This window comes from Mixophyes fleayi, chromosome 4 (assembly GCF_038048845.1).
Source record: "Mixophyes fleayi isolate aMixFle1 chromosome 4, aMixFle1.hap1, whole genome shotgun sequence".
In the NCBI taxonomy this organism is placed as follows: Eukaryota; Metazoa; Chordata; class Amphibia; order Anura; family Limnodynastidae; genus Mixophyes; species Mixophyes fleayi.
The window spans coordinates 182,492,499-182,511,070 of record NC_134405.1 but is presented as its reverse complement, the minus strand read 5'-3'; the positions used below and the strand labels follow the sequence as shown (position 1 = coordinate 182,511,070).

At 37.5% G+C, this 18,572-nt stretch overlaps 1 protein-coding gene across 5 annotated transcripts in view; it reads right to left on the bottom strand.

The window, feature by feature from the left end:
• CADPS2 (calcium dependent secretion activator 2) overlaps window positions 1-18,572 on the bottom strand; it is a 367,836-nt gene that overhangs the window by 75,978 nt on the left and 273,286 nt on the right. For 3 of the 5 annotated variants that reach the window (XM_075208940.1, XM_075208942.1, XM_075208943.1), the window contains 3 exons: window positions 13,071-13,226; window positions 3,194-3,341; window positions 2,225-2,239 (listed from right to left, as the gene is read on the bottom strand). In XM_075208940.1, coding sequence (XP_075065041.1) covers window positions 2,225-2,239; window positions 3,194-3,341; window positions 13,071-13,226 — 319 coding nt within the window. The remainder of the gene's footprint in view (window positions 1-2,224; window positions 2,240-3,193; window positions 3,342-13,070; window positions 13,227-18,572) is intronic. The other 2 variants (XM_075208941.1, XM_075208944.1) reach the window with 1 other exon arrangement.

The following is an 18,572-nucleotide window of genomic DNA, read 5'->3' as shown; positions in this document are numbered from 1 at the left end:
AAGAAGACCTGTCCCCTTCATTAAATCATTATATAAGTTTTCTTTATTTTTTGCAGCTATAGACAAATTGTAGACAAAGTTGCCCTACACTGTAGTATAAGCGCTGACTCTCCTGCCCTTAAGAAACTAATCTGCGGGTGGTCTCCTTTTCTCCTCCAACTTTGGCATCTTAAACAGAATGAGAACATACCCTGCTCACTAATACTAATATAATAGTGAACAAGTAAAATATTTCAATGATGCAAGCACTGAATAATGAATGAATATTAATGTACAAAGTGCTCATGTTAATTAAGACAGCGCTGACCAATACTGGACAGCCAATAGCAGATAATTAGACAGGTTCGCCAGAACAAAAAAATAGGAGCAGTTTGTTTACATTTTCCTGTCCAAACACAAAGGGCTTGATTCATTAAGTCAAACATAATGAGTAACTTTGCACCTTGGCAAAACCATGTTGCATTGGAGGGGGGAGGTAAATTTAAAATGTAATGGCAGATTTTTAGTTTGGGTAAGGCATGTCCTAGATCAGCTTTAAATTTCAGTGTAAAAACAAAGCCAGCAAGTATTTGTGTGCTACATGAAAAAACAGTCAGTATTTATCTTACGTGCAAAATAATTAACTAATTTGCACCCCTTGTATTGTAACATGGTTACAGGAGATAACTTACTCATTTTTTTGCCTTACTTTCCATAATGAATCAGGCCCAAAATACTTGTCAAAAAATACAAGAGCTTGATTAAAATCCAGACGCTTGGCCACTTAAAATATACATTTTAATAATAATAAAAACATGCAAAGGTTAAAATAGCTGTCAAAGTGAAACCTCATGAATTTGTCTAGTTTGTGGAATATAAAGCAATAATAGCCATTGTTCATAAAAAACAACATTAAATAAAAGATAAATAAAAAGACTTAGTGGAATTAAAGAATTTAATTCCACTGTCCATTTAGTCTGGGATAATTTCTTAGTTTGCCACTGCAATGAGTATCATGATTTTAACCTTTCTTATTGTCAATGAGAAAACACATATGGAAATCTTGACCATTTGAATTATGCAGACATGGGATTATGTCAAATCCCACAATTCAATCAAGCGTTCTGGATCAAACCTCATCAACAACATACATTGTTACTGTGTTTAATGTATGTAATCCATGCATTAAAAACTATTCTATAAAATCTGTTCTATGAAATTTTCAATGTATTATAATGATGTTGTATCTTGTATGAGGTAGGTACATGATTGTGAATTATTTTTTAATCCCAAAAGATTTCTAATGACTATATGGATGTAGTGGCATAGCCAGAACTTCCTAGGGCTTGTGCTGAATTTGCAGTACCAGACCCTCATTTCTTATATGACTTCACCTGTAGTAATACTTATTTGCAGAGAACATGATGGGACAGTATATAGGTATATAGATTTTAGAACATATCACAAACATTGTGAGGTCTGGGCTGTGTATAGGCTGTTCAATACTGCTTAATGATTATATGACATTGTAGGTCTGGTAATGACTATACTGGAATATATGTAATTGTTCTTTTGTTATATTTAGGGATAAACATTCAACAAGAGTTTCCAACAAACTTTGGCAGAAAAGGGAAACAGACGATTCTCTGTGCCTTCTGATATGTTAGTACAGATAGGTGTCGCTTTCTTTGATTAAATGTATTGTTTTGTGGGAATAAGAGTAATGTGTGGCCCTCTTGTAGGTTAAATGGCCTGCCATTCGGTCCTTGAAGTGTGTCTGGCAGCCTCTCAAACCATGTTATGTACCTGACCTTCCATAGACTATGACAGATTGCATCATCTTTTGGCCCTTTGACACATAGTTATAACAGAAATCCTGGAAATACATGGGCATCACTGATTTAAACTCCATTATGCACTAAGTTTTCCTCATCGTCTTATATAGGTCTATAATAACAGCACTAATTGGCTCAATTATCTGTTTTTCAAATGTAACAATATCAGACTTAACAGAAATGACTCAATTGGCAAACAAACACAATGTTACGTTACTATTATTTATTATGATTTTATTTGTATTTTGTTACTCCTTAGAAGGACTCTATTATAACCAGAACTGGAGCAACAGACTGAATTTTGGCTGTGCCATTGCACAGCATGTAAATGTATTTCATTAAATAAAATGTGTTTCCAACTGCAAACAAAACAAAGAACTTTATGTATATCCGTGTAAGCAAGCACTTACCCACTGCTTAGAAGACTGAATGATGCAATGGAATGACCCAGACACAGAAAAAGAGAGACACATGAAAACAAAAAGAACATATAACAAATGAGTAAAATAAAACATACTGTGACTGGGAATAAGAAAATAATGACAAATGCATTCATATTTTACATATATGTACATGCACAGTTGGTTTCTGGAAACCCTACAGATGTGAAAAAAAATACTGTATGAGAAAATGGAGATGAAAAACACTTCAGTACAACCTACAAAGCAAACAACATTCAGGGCCAAATTATTATAACAATGTTTAACTGTTAGACTTTCATGCATACTTAAAATGTATGGCTTGTTTATGGTATTTGTGACAGCATGGAGATCTGTCGCATTTGAGAAAGAGTTAAAGTCCTCATGGAGTCTAATCGCACCGCTCCTCCTTAACATAATTGGACAGGACTATGTCCTTGATAATGCATGACAGCCCAGTCTAAGTTGATTTACCAGTAACTAAGATTATCCTGGGTTAAAGCTCTGTAAAACCAATGGTAGATCTAGTTCTGTTACCTAGGCCTTAATATCCAGGCTTCTATCATCACTAAAGGTGTCTGTTTGTTGTGTTCCTGCTTAACTTGCACCTGTTGCTGTGTGATGTGTGCACCTCTGATAATAATATTAGTAGGATTTGAACTTTATGATCACCTCATTACTGACTCTAAAGTGGTATTAGCAAACCAATACCACTTTAGAAACTAATAAAGCAGTGGACTTACTGGTTGAAGCTCAACCATTTATTATTTGGAGTGCTACAGAGAAAAGGGTAATAAACAATTTAATACGTAACTTAATTCCAGAGTGGTGTCTTCTTCTACTTTTGAGAATAAACTGACCTCAATAGAATTAACCTTTTTTAGTGAAGCATTAAAGACAGAGAAGGTTAGACAATGGCAATAAGTTTACCAATGCAGCACAGTGATAAAATCCACTTACCTCTTGCCCACCATTGAGAACACAGAGCTTAGTGCACTGCTTTTTGGCATCCACCAAAACGTTAAACATTGTACATACTGAGACTGGAATACGCAAGTCTGTAGATTTACTTGTTCTTTGCAACTTTAGTTCAAACGCAGTCCGTGTCCTAGGTGATAAAGCAATGACGTAGATTTTAAAAGACAAAGTCAGAAATGACCATGGAAATGTAAAAATAAGCATTAATTGATGATTTATTATCTTGGCCGCTAATGTACTATTTATACGTCCAGGTATATTGTAATGCAGTGGTATATTTTTATATTTTTCAACAATATGTTTTAACAAGTTTTTTTAAACGACTTCTACTATATAAATGCCTTGTTTGAGCCTTAAAAACCCCGAACATACTATGTCTGTAAAATACCTGGTCCTACTATAGTTATTTATTCACTTATAACATTTCAACATTTTTTTATTTTTTTTTATCAATCTATTCAGCAACTTAGAAACATAGGCAGAAATGTCCTTCTCTGTCTGTTCAGCAGCACATGCTGACTGGGGTCTTACATCGCTGCTCTGTGCTGTATGGGGATCATGTACCGTTCACAATGAAACTTTAAGGAGGGGATCAATTAAAGGATGATTTTGACCAAATCTATTTTTTAGTGATTTACATGGTGATATGCAGTTCACTTATTCTACTAAAGGCAAAATCGCCATGTAAATCTCCACTTTTTTAAATCTCAAAAAAAAACTAAAAAAAAACAATTAACATATATCTCACAATCACATAAATTATTGATTTCTGCATTATGAAATGTAGAACAGGGGAAATCTATTAAGAGGCAATTTACAAAATGGAAATCTCCAAAGATAATCTCAATGGTTTCAAACAGTGAGATTTTCTCCTCATGTTAATGGATAATGCATTTGGATCGGCAAAGAAGCCAATAGAAATGCATTGTTGTAAAAAAATAAAATAAAATGAAACAAATTAAATACAATTTAAGAACTACAAGCCTCAGCAAGCCCTAAGAGCCATTGATTGGACATGCTGATCATGTAGAACTACTAGCACCAGCATGCCCTGCTAGTCTGGGAACATTTGAAATGTTCCACATTAGTATTTTTTGTTCAGCCACCAGCCTCCATTCTTTTAATGAGGTTGTAGGTCAGTACCTGCTCAGCTATTCACAAGTGTCCAACACATAAACATTAATTGTAACACGCTGAAATTTTCCCATTCATTATTATTGGCAATACATTTCAATTAGGGATGTGCACCGGCGACTTTTGAGGTCTCGTGTTTTCTGTTTTGGATCCGGATTTTCGCGATGTTTTGGGTTCGGATTTGTTTCGCAAAACACCTGCCGAAAGGTTTTGGTTCGGATTTAAGGTTTTGGATTCGGATTTTTTTTGAAAAAAAACTAAAAAGTGTAAAAATCAAGTTTTTGGGCTTATTTTGACTCCTCAATAACATTCAATAACAATCATTTCCACTAATTTAAAGGCTATTCTGAACACCTAACACCTCACAATATTTTTTTTAGTACAAAACGTTGCAACGAGGTATCTTTCTGGATTGCGTAGAGGAGTGGGCACTGGGCACCACAATAAAAAATATATAGAAAACCTTCAACAGGTCTGAATTACACCCAAAAATAGTATCTGGACTGCGTAGAGGACTGGCCACTGGCCACCACAATATAATATATAGAAAACCTTCAACAGGTCTGCATTACACTGCACATACGGCTGCTCTTCCATCCTCTCCATCATATACATGTTGGAGTTTCAGCGTGTCAAAACCTCTTGTTTTTGATAATGACAGTGCATTTTGAATATTTTTCGATTTGCCACACAACACTGAATTTACTTTATCTATGATACGCATCTATCTTTCTTGACTGCGTAGTGTGGTGGCCCCAGTACACAATTTGGTACCGAGGCCACAATATAATTAAAAAACCCTCCACAGGTCAGAATTCCACCAAAAAAGGGTATGGCCTGCGTAGTGGGGTGTGCCCGGAACACAATTTTTTACAGTGCCAACAATATAATTAAAAAATTGGGCATCAACTGTCACCGTTGTTTAATATCTGATACACCTAAATATGGACTGCACAGTGGAGTGGCCCCGGTAGTAAATTTGGTGCAGGGGCCACAATACCTCCTCCAACTTCCAAGTGTAGTGTTTATGAAGACAGACAGCGTCGAAGTGTTATTTGTTGACTTTCTTAACCCTAAAATTGTCCCTGTTGCAAATATTCGTGCAATGGAGAGTTACTTTTTCATTGAAAGACTCAAGCTTTCAAGTGTAGTGTTTATAAAATATAAACAACAATACAGTCAATCCCTCTTGTTTTAAATTATGACAGGGCATTTTACTTTTGGTTTAATTTCTTGAATTTGTTTAAATTTGGTTTTACTTTTTGAACATGGCAAACGACTGTTGATTGGTCATATAATGCAAAAAAAAAAGTTCCAAGATGGAATTGTCCTTGGGCCCTCCCACCCACCCTTATGTTGTTGAAATAGGACATGCACACTTTAACAAACCAATCATTTCAGCGACAGGGCCTACCAAACAACTTTGGCTGAAATGATTGGTTTGTTTGGGCCCCCACACCAATAAAACAATTCATCTCTCCCTGTACAAACTAAACAGGCTCTACTGAGGAAAGATGTCGTCCTCATCCTCAACCTCTGATTCCTCTCCCCCTACACTGTGTACTTCCTCCTCCTCACACATTATCAATTTGTCCCCGCTGGACTCCACAACCACAGGTCCCTCTGTACTGTCTTGAGGGCAGTGCTGTACTTCATTGAGGAATTGATTATTCATTTTTATAAACATCATTTTTTCAACGTTGTGAGGAAGCAACCTCCTTCGCCGCTCACTGACCAGGTTCCCCGCAGCACTAAAAACTCTTTCCGAGTACACACTGGAGGGAGGACAACTCAGTTAAAAAATAGAGCCAGTTTGTACAGGGGCTTCCAAACTGCCTTTTGGAGTTCTACCACATCACTACCTCTAGTTAATTTAGATTGCAAGGCTTGTAAATATAAATACTTTGAAGATAAAAAAAGCAGGCTGCACAGACTGTGGAGCTAGAAAGTGTAATTAAATGGACCACGTTACTTTGGTGGCTATCTATGCCCCCCCCCCCCCCCCCGTCCTACACTTGTAGTTGAATATAAATAAAGCAGCCTGCATAGACTGTAGAACTAAAAATTCAAATATACAAAGAAATGGACAAAGGCAGTTTGGTATCTGTCTGCATCAGATCCCCTCTCCACTAGGAGTAAAACAGAAAACTATTCAGCCGTTATATAATCTAGAATATAAATAGAAATTGAGAAAGGCAATTTGGTATCTGTCTGCATCATAATCATCAACATCCTCCTCAGCGCCAGCTACATCAATATCCTCCTCCCGGTGTACAACATTCACACCTTCATTAGCCAAATCTGTAACTGGACTGTGGGTGATCCTTCCCTTCCAGCATATGCAGAGGGTGTGCTGCAAATGCTGGATGGAGTCACCTCTTCCCGTACTGTGATGGGAAGGTCAGGGTTCACAACCAACAACACCCTTGGACTCGCCTTGGGGATTTGTGATGTCATCTGTTTAGAAGGCAGAGTTCTTTGCTGTTTTGTTGTTGTTGCTGACAGCATAACTCTCTTAAATTTTTTGTAGGGGGGGAGGAGGAGGGCTTAGATCCTTGGGTGAAGCTGGACCACTAGTCATGAACACGGGCCAGGGCCTAAGCCGTTCCTTGCCAGTACGTGTCGTAAATGGCATATTGCCAACTTTACGTTTCTCCTCAGATGATTTTAAGTTTCTCTTTTTGCTATTTTTTGAGAACTTGGGCTTTTTGGATTTTACATGCCCTGTACTAGGAGATTGGGCATCGGGCTTGCCAGACAACGTTGATGGCATTTCATCGTCTATGTCATGACTAGTGGCAGCAGCTTCAGCATTAGGAGGAAGTGGGTCTTGATCTTTCCCTACTTTATCCTCCAAATTTTGGCTTTCCATTATATGTAGCACAAGAGAGCGTACCCCTAAGCCACACACACTCGGCAAAGCCTTTAAAAATTATATGCGGCACAGGAGAGTAGCACTGGACTTATACTGCTGAATCAGTGAACTTTGTAATAGCAGTACCACTGGACTTATACACTGCTGAATCAGTGAACTTTGTAATAGCAGTACCACTGGACTTATACTGCTGAATCAGTGAACTTGGTAATATTGCAGTACCAATGGGCTTATACTGCAGGATTGGTTTTGCAAATTTTGTTGTAATTAATTTTTTTTTAAATTATTTTTTTGTATTTTTTTTTTATAACTTTTTAAACACTTGGGAATAATGGGGAAATAACTATGCCCTTAGAAGCACAGAGCACAGCACACAGCACCACTGGACTGATACTGCAGAATGTGTGAACTTTGTAATATTGCAGTACCACTGGACTTTTACTGCTGAATGTGTGAACTTGGTAATATTGCAGTACCAATGGGCTTAGCCTTATACTGCAGGATTGGTTGTGCAAACTTTGTTGTAATTAAAAAAAAATTAAATTCGTTTTTTGTATTTTTTTTAAATAACTTTTTTTTATTTTTTTAAACACAGGGGAATATTGGGGAAATAACTATGCCCTTAGAAGCACAGAGCACAGGACACAGCACCACTGGACTGAACAGGACACAGCACAGGACCCAGCAGCACCACTGAACTCAGAAGTACAGAGCACAGGACACAGCACCACTGGACTGAGCTGAGCACAGCACAGCACAGCACAGCACAGCACAGTACGAGATATAGCAGGACAGAGGACCACCTAACACACCCTCCCTCTACCCTGATCAATGCCCGAGTGAAGATGGCGGCGACTAGCGGGGAATTTATAGGATCCGAGTATCGCGAGATCCGACAACGGGATTATGAATCATAGCCTCAGTTTCAGATTTGAATTTGGCGCGAATACCCGAATCTGTCTCGGATCCGACTCGGATTGGCGACGTTCGGGTGGGCTCGGATTTCAGAAATCCGAGTGCGCTCATCTCTAATTTCAATATATTTTCTGGTCCCATTGACATAGATAGTCTAGTCAAATAAAGTAAGATTTTGCTAAACAGAGTAAACATCTCCCTAAATCGACTGACTGAAAAAAAAAATCAATGTTTAACAGATTGGAGAATTTATTAATTTATTTAATTAATTTATGGTGAGTTTGGACGACTTTATTTTCTGAAGACAATTGCCCGTTAAATAGATCTCTTTCTAATACTTTAGCTTTCCTCCACTCTCTTTTGCACCATGACATTGTCCCATGCAGCTCTATGACTAACATATTTACATTAGGAGGAGCCACGAGCACAATCATTGCCGGAAATAGTCTGTTCTGCTAGGGCATGTTGATGCTCTAGTTGGCTACAGGTTGTTCTATCCCTACCCACTTCATAAATGACAGACAGAGGCAGACAGTAGATAAAGAGTGACTAAGGTCATTAAGGTGCATGTGACTAGGGTCAGAGAACATTTTTTGTCCTCAAGCACATCTTAAAAACATTTCATAACCAAACAGATAAAATTCAAAATCTTGTGAAAAAGTATGTTGTCTTCAGTTTCCTAATAACACCTACAAAGTCAATATACATGCAGGAAAACCAGATCCAAACAAACATTTAAACATGTATGCTTTATTTATATATATATATATATATATATATATATATTTTTTTTTTTACATTAGTAGTGTAATTACAAAAGGAGCATTTAAAGTATCTCTACTAGCAAAGAAGAAGCATGAATAGATATTGATAGTATGCAGCTTAATGCATTGCACTTGTTTCTGTGCTTATCACTCCGATAGTATTAAAATAGATTTTATTGTGCAGTGGATTTTTTACACAATATAGTGTAGGTGTAAAGAGAGGTCACATCAGTCTCCTAGATAACTATTTGAGTATTACTATATATATTATCAAAGTCACGTCAAACACATCAATTTCATAAATAGTTTTGCTAGTATTATCAATGTGTAAGGTCATTTGAAGCAGCTGCATCAACTTTGGAGTAAGTGACAAAGCCATCAAAATACTAATATCTCTTTTATGAAAGGTACCAAGTATTTTCATAAATAAATAACCTACAAAACATGAAAGCTTTTCATGAGAAGTCACCACGTTTGGTGGCCACTAGGTTAGATGTTTGAAATTGGAAATAATTCACAAGATGAAAGGCAGAGAGTAAGGCTGTGTACACATTACTGTGTTTTCGATAAATGACTGATTGGCCTGATATCAGTCCTGTGTACCCTGCAAAGATGTACGATTATCATTCCAAAGCCCATCGTACCGTTGAACAAAATTTATAAACTGAACTAAAAATCTTGTTCAACAATGGGACTATGTCGTTCCACTTCTGCAGTCTGCATGCACTCTGCACAATTGGAATGACAATTTTTCTTTCATGGTGAGCTCCTCTTCTCAGTGTCAGAGGAATAAGTACAAACTGCAATGAGCTGCCAAGTGCACCCAAAAAAGTTTAACCCTCTCACTGTTGCAACATTCGGTTAATTCAAATCACATTGGCAATATGCATAATGGTGTGTAAATGTCTGCGGTGTGCAGGGAGTGTGCTCCGGAGGCACAGGGGTTAAAGCTAGCCACGTTCACACATGCTAAACTTTTTGCAAATTTCTGTGTCATTACCATTGTCACTCCCCCTTCCCTTTCCAAAACACAAACTCCACTCCTCCACTGGCTCCTCAAACCATGGATGACCCGAAGCAGTGGAACAACCCTAAGTACCCCAATCCGTCCTCAGCGCCATGATCCCGGGGAAGGAATTCCTGAGCTCACGCAAAGGGCAGCTGCTGCTGGTAGCGTGGGTAGGAATCCCTGCTCAGATATGGTCTGTCCCTGTTATCGCTTCATTCAAGGACCCTCTCACATGTACGACATATCAGACACCAACGATATCTGTTTTTTTATATTTCATTTCTCCTCTCACACTTCTTGTATTAGGGTCTACCTGTTGCCTACATACCTCTGTGCCTGACTCTTTGCCCAGCTGTTTAACTTACCGAGGGTTCTCTGTCCATCAGTGTATCTGTCAGTCCATCTGTCAGTATTTTCGAACAGGGCTGTTACATTACAGAACAGATGCCAGTTTGTCACTTACAACTCCACGGATTACATTCTCACCTGTAGGGGTTAGTGCTGCCACAGTCATATGTAGAGTTTCATGACATTCTCTAAACAACTACTCTGCTCTTGGACCAGATGAAGAGCACAGTCTGAAGATAAACCATGTATAGCGTGTACACATGAACTGGCATGCTGATCAGGACTTTTTTTTCCCCCGTCATTGGTAAAATCGCTTCAACTATCGTATCATTAGAATTTTCCTGTAGTGTGCACCAAGCCTGCCAAATTAAAATCTCAAAGACAACATCCTTAAAAGTTGACAAGATACTGTGTATTGTTTGAAAAACAAATGCTTATAGCAAGGTCAGGTAGAGACCTTTATCTTGTTTTAGAAAATTACACTAGTGTAAACGATCTCTGTAAAAAGTCATGCAATGCATTGATTTCAAATATGTAACCTAAGAATCCCTAGATTTAGGATTCAAGCACTGGGCCATCAGGTAAAGAAAATTAAAATATCAGTGACATGCCAGACCTGGGTGATGATGTAATCTTCATACACGACTGTTGGACATATTGACTATACTGAACCTAACTAGTGTGGAGGCCATATAGAGGAATTAGGGTTGGCTGAAACATCATTAACAGAAACCACCATATAGTGTCTAGCTTAGAGGAACTACCTATGGATCTTGTGATATGTTCACTGGAAGGTATATTGCAAGCTGTTTGCAGGAATGTATGTTTCCAAAGTTCAACATGGAGTAATCATCAGTATTCAGTGGTTTCAATCATAAACAATGCCATATATAATATCTCCACAAGTTACAAAAGGGAAATTTAGGTGCAATAATGTGATCACAGCTGACAATATAAAGAAATGAATCTTTCTAAAATATAGTGCAAATCAGTTGCACACATTTTATATTAAGTATATTAAGAATAATAATAATAATAATAATAATATATATATATATATATATATATATATATATATATATATATATATATATATATATATAATAAAACCATGACAAATTTCATGTATACCTTGGAGACATATAAGAGAACACAGAAGGTGTTAAAAGTATAGAACTGTATTTAAAATTCAGCAAAGTAATGTACACTTACAGAAGAGAACTTTAGCTGTAAGTACATCCAAAGTGTATTAGTAGGGTCTCCTCACTCTGGTTCAGAGTGTTGCATCAAATAGAAGCCTACTACCTGCTGTATCTTGCACACAGCTCTCAATTCAAAAGTGCATACACAGTTACCTGTAGATGGATTTCTGGCACTTTGAGTTTCTGGTAATTTGAGTTTATAGATTGTGATTGTTTTTTCCTTTTTGAATTTTAAATTCAGCATGAATCCCTTCTGTGTTCTCACATTATTAAACAGTTGGGTTATCCAAACCTATATCTCCAAGGCATATGCAAAATTTGCAATTGTTTGCCCATTTATTTTACATTAGATATAAAAGTTGTGTATCTGATCTGCAATATTCTTTTCAATTTGCCTATGACTTAGGCATTCCTCTTGTCAGCATTTGATTACAATGAAGATGAGATGTTGAGTGCAAAGAGTTCTGTCCACTGAGTGGTCCTGGGCTCTTCTTAAGCCGTATGAAGCTCTAATGATTGGTATTAGTGTAGAAGTCTCGGTATGAAAGAATATAAATGTGAAGTTGAGATTAGATCCATGACCATCATCCTTTTATCACCCAGATTCATATACAAATAGTTGTTCTTGTTATCACTGTCCAGGTTTGAAGACTACAACAGTATACCACCAGAGCAAATAAATCATCTGCAATATTTCCTATTGGTTCTTGTTCCAGCAATAAAACAAATAGTCTAAAGAGGTATAAAAATGGGGGAGCTGGACTGACTGAGATGATAAGATTGACTGATTTTACAAGAGGAGAAAAAGACCTAGCTGGCCAATGAATTAAACAACAATCGCAAAAATGCAATCATTTTTAAAAGAGAGCTATTCTTGTTGAAGATCTTGCAAACAAAGTTCATTGTTACACATTGTCTAGGTATGCAATGGTAGTCACCCAAGTAGATCATCAAGGAAATAACCATTGTGATATTCTATGGTACCACAAAGAGTCTGAAGAGTAAGGTCGGGACCTGTAAATGCTAGTTTCACATAGAAAAGTACAAGTACATTTGGTTTATAGGACTAATGGGGGCAAGCCATAGCACTTCCTGTAGGCCTGTGAATGTCATGATAATAAGAGGATTAAATGTGTAAATATCCCACAGAATAAAATATCTCCAAGAGACCCCAAATTACACCACACCTCTAATTTCCACCTACAGCATTACCCACCTATCCTATAAGCGAATATGTGCAGGAAGGTACAGTAAAAGATAAACAGAGGAAAAGTGTATTTTTACCATATTTACCCCACAATCCAGAGTCTCAAAGGTACGCGATTAAAAATAATGTTGACAAGCATATAACAATTCAATATTCTGGGGTATTTTCCAACACAATCAACAAAACATTCCTTGTAGAATGACGGTGTAGAAGAATGGTGTCATATCACGCCAAAAGAACTCGAAAACACTTCTAGAGCAAAAGCCAAAGAGCACTGAAGCTGTTCTGGCAGCTAATATTGGCTCGAGCTTGTATTAAAAGAAAAAATAATTAATGGCAGTATTTAAATACAATTTAACAAACATAAGTGATCAATAAAATGAAAATACTTTTAGTATGGCTAACCTTTTAACACAGGCTTCTATCATATCACTTGCCATGAGTTTAAGCCGTTGCTCCAGATGATTGGCAAATTCTGTTTCTGGCCAGTGGAGATCATGAATAAACTCTTGCAGAGCATCCAACTTCCAAAACAAATCTTCTGACATTGATGAACCATTGCTAGAAGACAAACACTATCTATAAAAACATTTCTACAATGGGTTGATAAAAGTGCTGATTTGTGTACATATTATTATATGGTTATATCAAAAATGTTTTATTGATTTAGCGTTGGTAAATATAAACTCACTTTTTTCCTATCCTTGTATCATGCTAATGCTAAATTGGAGGGTGGGGTTACTTTACATCCCACTGTAGATTTTAGAAAATCTAAACCAAAAAAATCCTTCAACTGCAGCATTGCAGTAAAGGACCGTATAGAAGAGGGTCCACTAAAGACAAAATAAACGTATTTTCCAAAATTTAGAGCTTGTAAGTGTCCGTTCGTTCAATGGATACCTCTTTCTGTTAGTTATATTAAGGTATCATTTTTCATAAGAGTATTTTATAACTATCATAATTAATCGATATTAACTGTTTCTCTCAACCACTTATTTTTCCTAATTAGGAAAAGCAAAAAATGAAGGATTGTTGGATAGAAACACATATACATGTGGTGAGCATAATTACTAATTTACAAGCAATCACTCATAATGACTGGGGCAGTTTGGGAATTGGGACAATATGTGCGTACTGCCTCTTTTCTTTCTGTGGGCACATGAGAGGAGGGCATGGCCGTGTTTCATCACGGGCAAGTTCAGTGCTTCCAGGCGCTTGCCTGTACCTAGCCACTTTCAAAACAACTTTTCAATATCATTTATTTCCCATGGAGGAAGGATGGCAATTATGTGGTACAGACTACACATCCCTCCTTCTCTGGTCTCAGATCTGCTGCTAACACTGTGTGACCTACCTGTATTGTAGGCCACGCACACGTTATATGGAAGTTGACTGCTCCATGCAAAGAAAAAGCTCAAGTTCTGTCATATTCTCTGATTTATGGCATGCTAAGCTTCACCCGCTGCCCCAACGTTTATCTAATACGAGCTGGAGCCGGGGTTAACCTCAGCGGGGCATAAAGCAAAGAAAAAGATCTGGGGTTGACAAGGCAACAATAGGAGGTAGTCAGGGCCGCAGGTGAAGGCTCTGAGGGAAGCCCCTTTGCCCTACACTCTGCTGGGGTAGGTAGGAAAATGCAGGAGGAGGGGTAGGGCCTCTAGTTACACTACTGGTGGCCAGCATAGAAAGTCAGTGCTTGCTGTCTCATTAGATGTTGGCTGTCATCAGCAATGAAAGAGCTTTGTCCTCTACATGAGTCTGTTTTGATTTGTTTTTTTCACTTGAGAACATTTCAGCACATTAGCAGACTGTTAGAATATTTGTTTTTTCTGTTGAATGCAGACATATTTTCTTTCACTGTGCGCTACACAGAGCATTTGTTACATACAAAAACCCCATAATGTACACAGTATAACACAATGGCATAAGGGTGATACTGATGCAATGTTTACTGGGGAAATGGGAGCTGTTCTGCATGTTGTAGGCATGGAAGCTTCACAGTATACTACAGCAGGGAGGCTGATCATGGGACATAAGAGCTGCACTGTATACTGAGAGAATAGTCTTGTAGTCTATATTGGGAGTACTGTGGTATTATATTTAGGGATTTTGATTGTGTATTATATACTGGACATAAGATTATACTTTAATACATGGTATGCATTATTAACTGCACATGTATCAGTAATCAAACTAAGCATCTGGGAATGTGTTTCATAAATTATGCTGGTGGGTGTTAGGGATGGGTAGGACCCTTGTGGACAATTAGGAGTCACTTCAAGTAATATGGAAAACTGAGCTATCCCATTACAGCCAGTGTTTTTCTCCATCAGCGGAACTGGTCCTGGACACAAGACATTGTAGTAGGGTAAGTAACGGAGCACCTAAGCTGGACAAACAAATGGGGCATATTTGGTATATTACTGCTCGTTTGGCATATTACGAGAGTAAAAAAAAAAAGAAAAAATATGTAGGCACTAAATCGTAAGATAAATAAAAATAAACAAAACAGCTGTTCACTGGGTGCTATTTGCCAATTTCCAACTTACAGACAAAATCAATAAAAACACAGGAAAATAACAGTACTAAATCTGTCTTATAATAACAAAAAACAAAAACAAAATTGGTAATATTAATATGGCTGAATATAAAGACATTCTAAGAATTGACTTACAACAAAATATTTAATATTAAACATAAAATCCACATAAAAAAACACGTTATATAAAATACAACTGCATAAACAGATATGTATAAAGCACACAGTAAGATCAAAGGGAGAGCACAATTAACTCTCTAAGACAAGCACAACAGACATAGATTGTAAGCATGCAAGCAGGGCCCTCTTACCTCTGTCTGTATTACCCAGTCTTGTTTTATAACTGTTTGTTCCCAATTGCAAAGCGCTACGGAATATGCTGGTGCTATATAAATAAATGTTAATAAATAATACAGGTACCATATCTGCTAATGTATCTCCTGACACAAAGTTAATTTTAGGAACGGATTCATTCCCCCCCCCAAAAAAAAATGCCCTCCTTCAACGTCCCAAACAGTGTTCAGTTCTGCCAGGGCATTCAGCTCATCCACTTATTAGGGCTCTTCAACAAACTGTATAGTCATTCTATTGATGAATTCAAAACATGAGCCAAAGAGTAGCAAAAAAGTACCTTGATATATAAGTCTATCCTAAAGGTAACTTAATATCAATGGGTGGCCACCTCACAGGATAATAGCCTGTACAGCAGTGGACACTCCTCCATCTAGATTAGATCGTAGGCAGAGCTGAAGAGAAACACAAATCTTCCCCCTCTGTTGGCAGCTTCTCCCCTAATGCGTTTCACAAAGATACATTATAAGAAAAAAAAAACATGCCACAATAAGCCAAATTGTTTTACCTTGAATAACAAGAACAGTTAAGTCATAAGGTTTTGCTTTTTCGCATAGTGTAAGATGTAATCTAATAATATATATCCTGTGAACTTCTTGTATTTAATATTATTTTGCAATGAAAAACAGAGACATTCTCCCCATACTTCCTCTTTCTGTTCTACTTATACAATTATTCTAACTTAACCTTCTAAAAAATAAAAGTGGGGATGTTGCCCATAACAACCAAGCAGATCCTAGCTGTCATTTTCTAGAATATATTAGATAAATGATAGTTAGAATCTGGTCGGTTATTATGGGCAGAACCTCCACTTTTCCTTTTTTAGATTTTGTGTGGGGAAAAAAAAAAGGATACTGTGCTGGGAAATCCAGGACAAATGGGAGCCCTGTATCTATCATGATATATTTAGTGAACTAAAATTCCTAAAAATGTATTGGAACTATTTCCCTTTAATAAAGATTTATTTGTAAATACCACAACAAAAAATTGATAGCGAGAACTGCATCTACTATAGAGAGTAAGCGAAATTTTACAGTGTAGTTGGTAAATATTTGAAAAATATGGACAATTAAGGAGAAAAAAACACTTCAACAGACAAATCAAACCAATGTGGGAGCTACTGTCCATGAGATTAGAGGCTGTTGACCACAAAGCACCATCTGCTTACCTCCTGCCACCATTCTCTCTGGATAACACCATCTGCTTAAACCCTGTCTAAGAACAGTTAATACCCAGCAATAGTTGTATGACACATTCCTGCAGGTGAACACACATCACAACTACATCCTCAGTATGCGTGCTTCTAACAACCATGTGCTGTGTAACAGGAGCTCTCTCCTTCTAGGACTGTTTCTAACAGCAACCCCTAACTCTCATGACACACTACACCATAATGGCACCCACTGCCCTGACACCCTCAAGTAGAATACTACCCCTTCTTCTGCAGCTCCAGACCCCTTCCCCAGAGAACTCCTCATCTCTCCCTCTCATCCCAGGTCTTAGTGCACCATAACCAGTAGAATGTTTTACCATGAATCAAATCATTTGAGTGCACGGGCTGGGGGTTCTTGGCAAAGAGAAACCACCCCTGATCTTGGCTGGTAATATTACTTGGTCTACTTATATTATGTTGTTCATATTACATTTTGCTGTTCATGATAAATTGGTTATGCTACTGTGTATATTGTTATATAAGGGATAAGTACATTGCTATGGGATTATATATAGTGGTATTGTATGATTCAGCCAACTGGTAAAACAAGCTGTCCTTTTATCTATCTATTCAGGACACTTTTGTGTGTGCTTACAACTAAAATTTCATTCTTTTTTAGATATATGTTATGTGTTGAACAGCATTTGTTGAAGATGCTACTATTTCTGTGTAGAATATATATATATGTATGTATTAGTTTCATGCTGCATATAGACAATTGCACAATAAACATTAGTATCTAATGTCTGCATCTGATTATTGCATAGGCATAATGATAGCACTGTTTTTTCCTTTCACATAATAATGTTTTTTGTGACTCTTGCCCACAATTAAAAAAAAAAACCAAAAAAAACAACTTTAGGTATTTGGTGCTTTAGAAGTTTGGCTGCTCAATTGCTAATTGGTATGATGGGGTGGTTGGGTTACTGCTTAAAGGGTCACCTTCTCTTATTTGCTTCTCAGATCAAATGTGCCCGCAATGATGACAAGAGGGGAGGGATCATGATCTAATAGAGACCATCTATTGGATATCTCTGACAATGGCTGAAATGCTCAGGACAATCAGTGTGAGTACATCATCAGGCTCTGACTGTTTTCACTGAATGACCCAGGAGATGAGTATTTTTAGCTGTCATAGTACTGCATAGGTTGGACATGCAGTGAATGAGGACATAAAGCCGTTTTATGCAGGCATGGTACAGTATGTGGTGTGTTTTAGGCTGCTATTTTGGCATATGATGACTATGTGGTGGGCACAAGGCTTTGATTTTGGCATGGGACTGCAAATGGTGAGCATGGGACCATTTATACAGAGCCGTAACTTAGAATTCTAGCGCCCTGGGCGAGAAAGACAAATGGTGCCCCCCTAGCCCTCAATTTTAACCAAATTAACCTAAAATATTCCTAAATTGCGCCCCCCTTCAGCGTTGCGCCCTGGGCGGTCGCCCCTATCGCACAGCCCTAGTTACGGCCCTGCATTTATATTCGACATTGGCATGACATGATAGAGATGGGCCTACAGAAAATACTGGACAATAGGGTCTGCTATGCACAGTATTTCCCTTTTTGCCATTTGTCATATGCAAAGTATTTATTTCCTTCCAGTGCCATGTAAAGTGCATCATACTTGGCATATATACTTTGCATGGCATATCAAGTTTATCCGTTTCCATTGCAGGGCACACACTAAGCGTTAAAACCAGCACACAAGGAGCGGAATAACTTTTTTTTTAATGCAAATGGAGAGGAGTAATCACAATAAAGTTTCATACTGGGCAGCAAAAAGGATATCGCTGGACCTTCT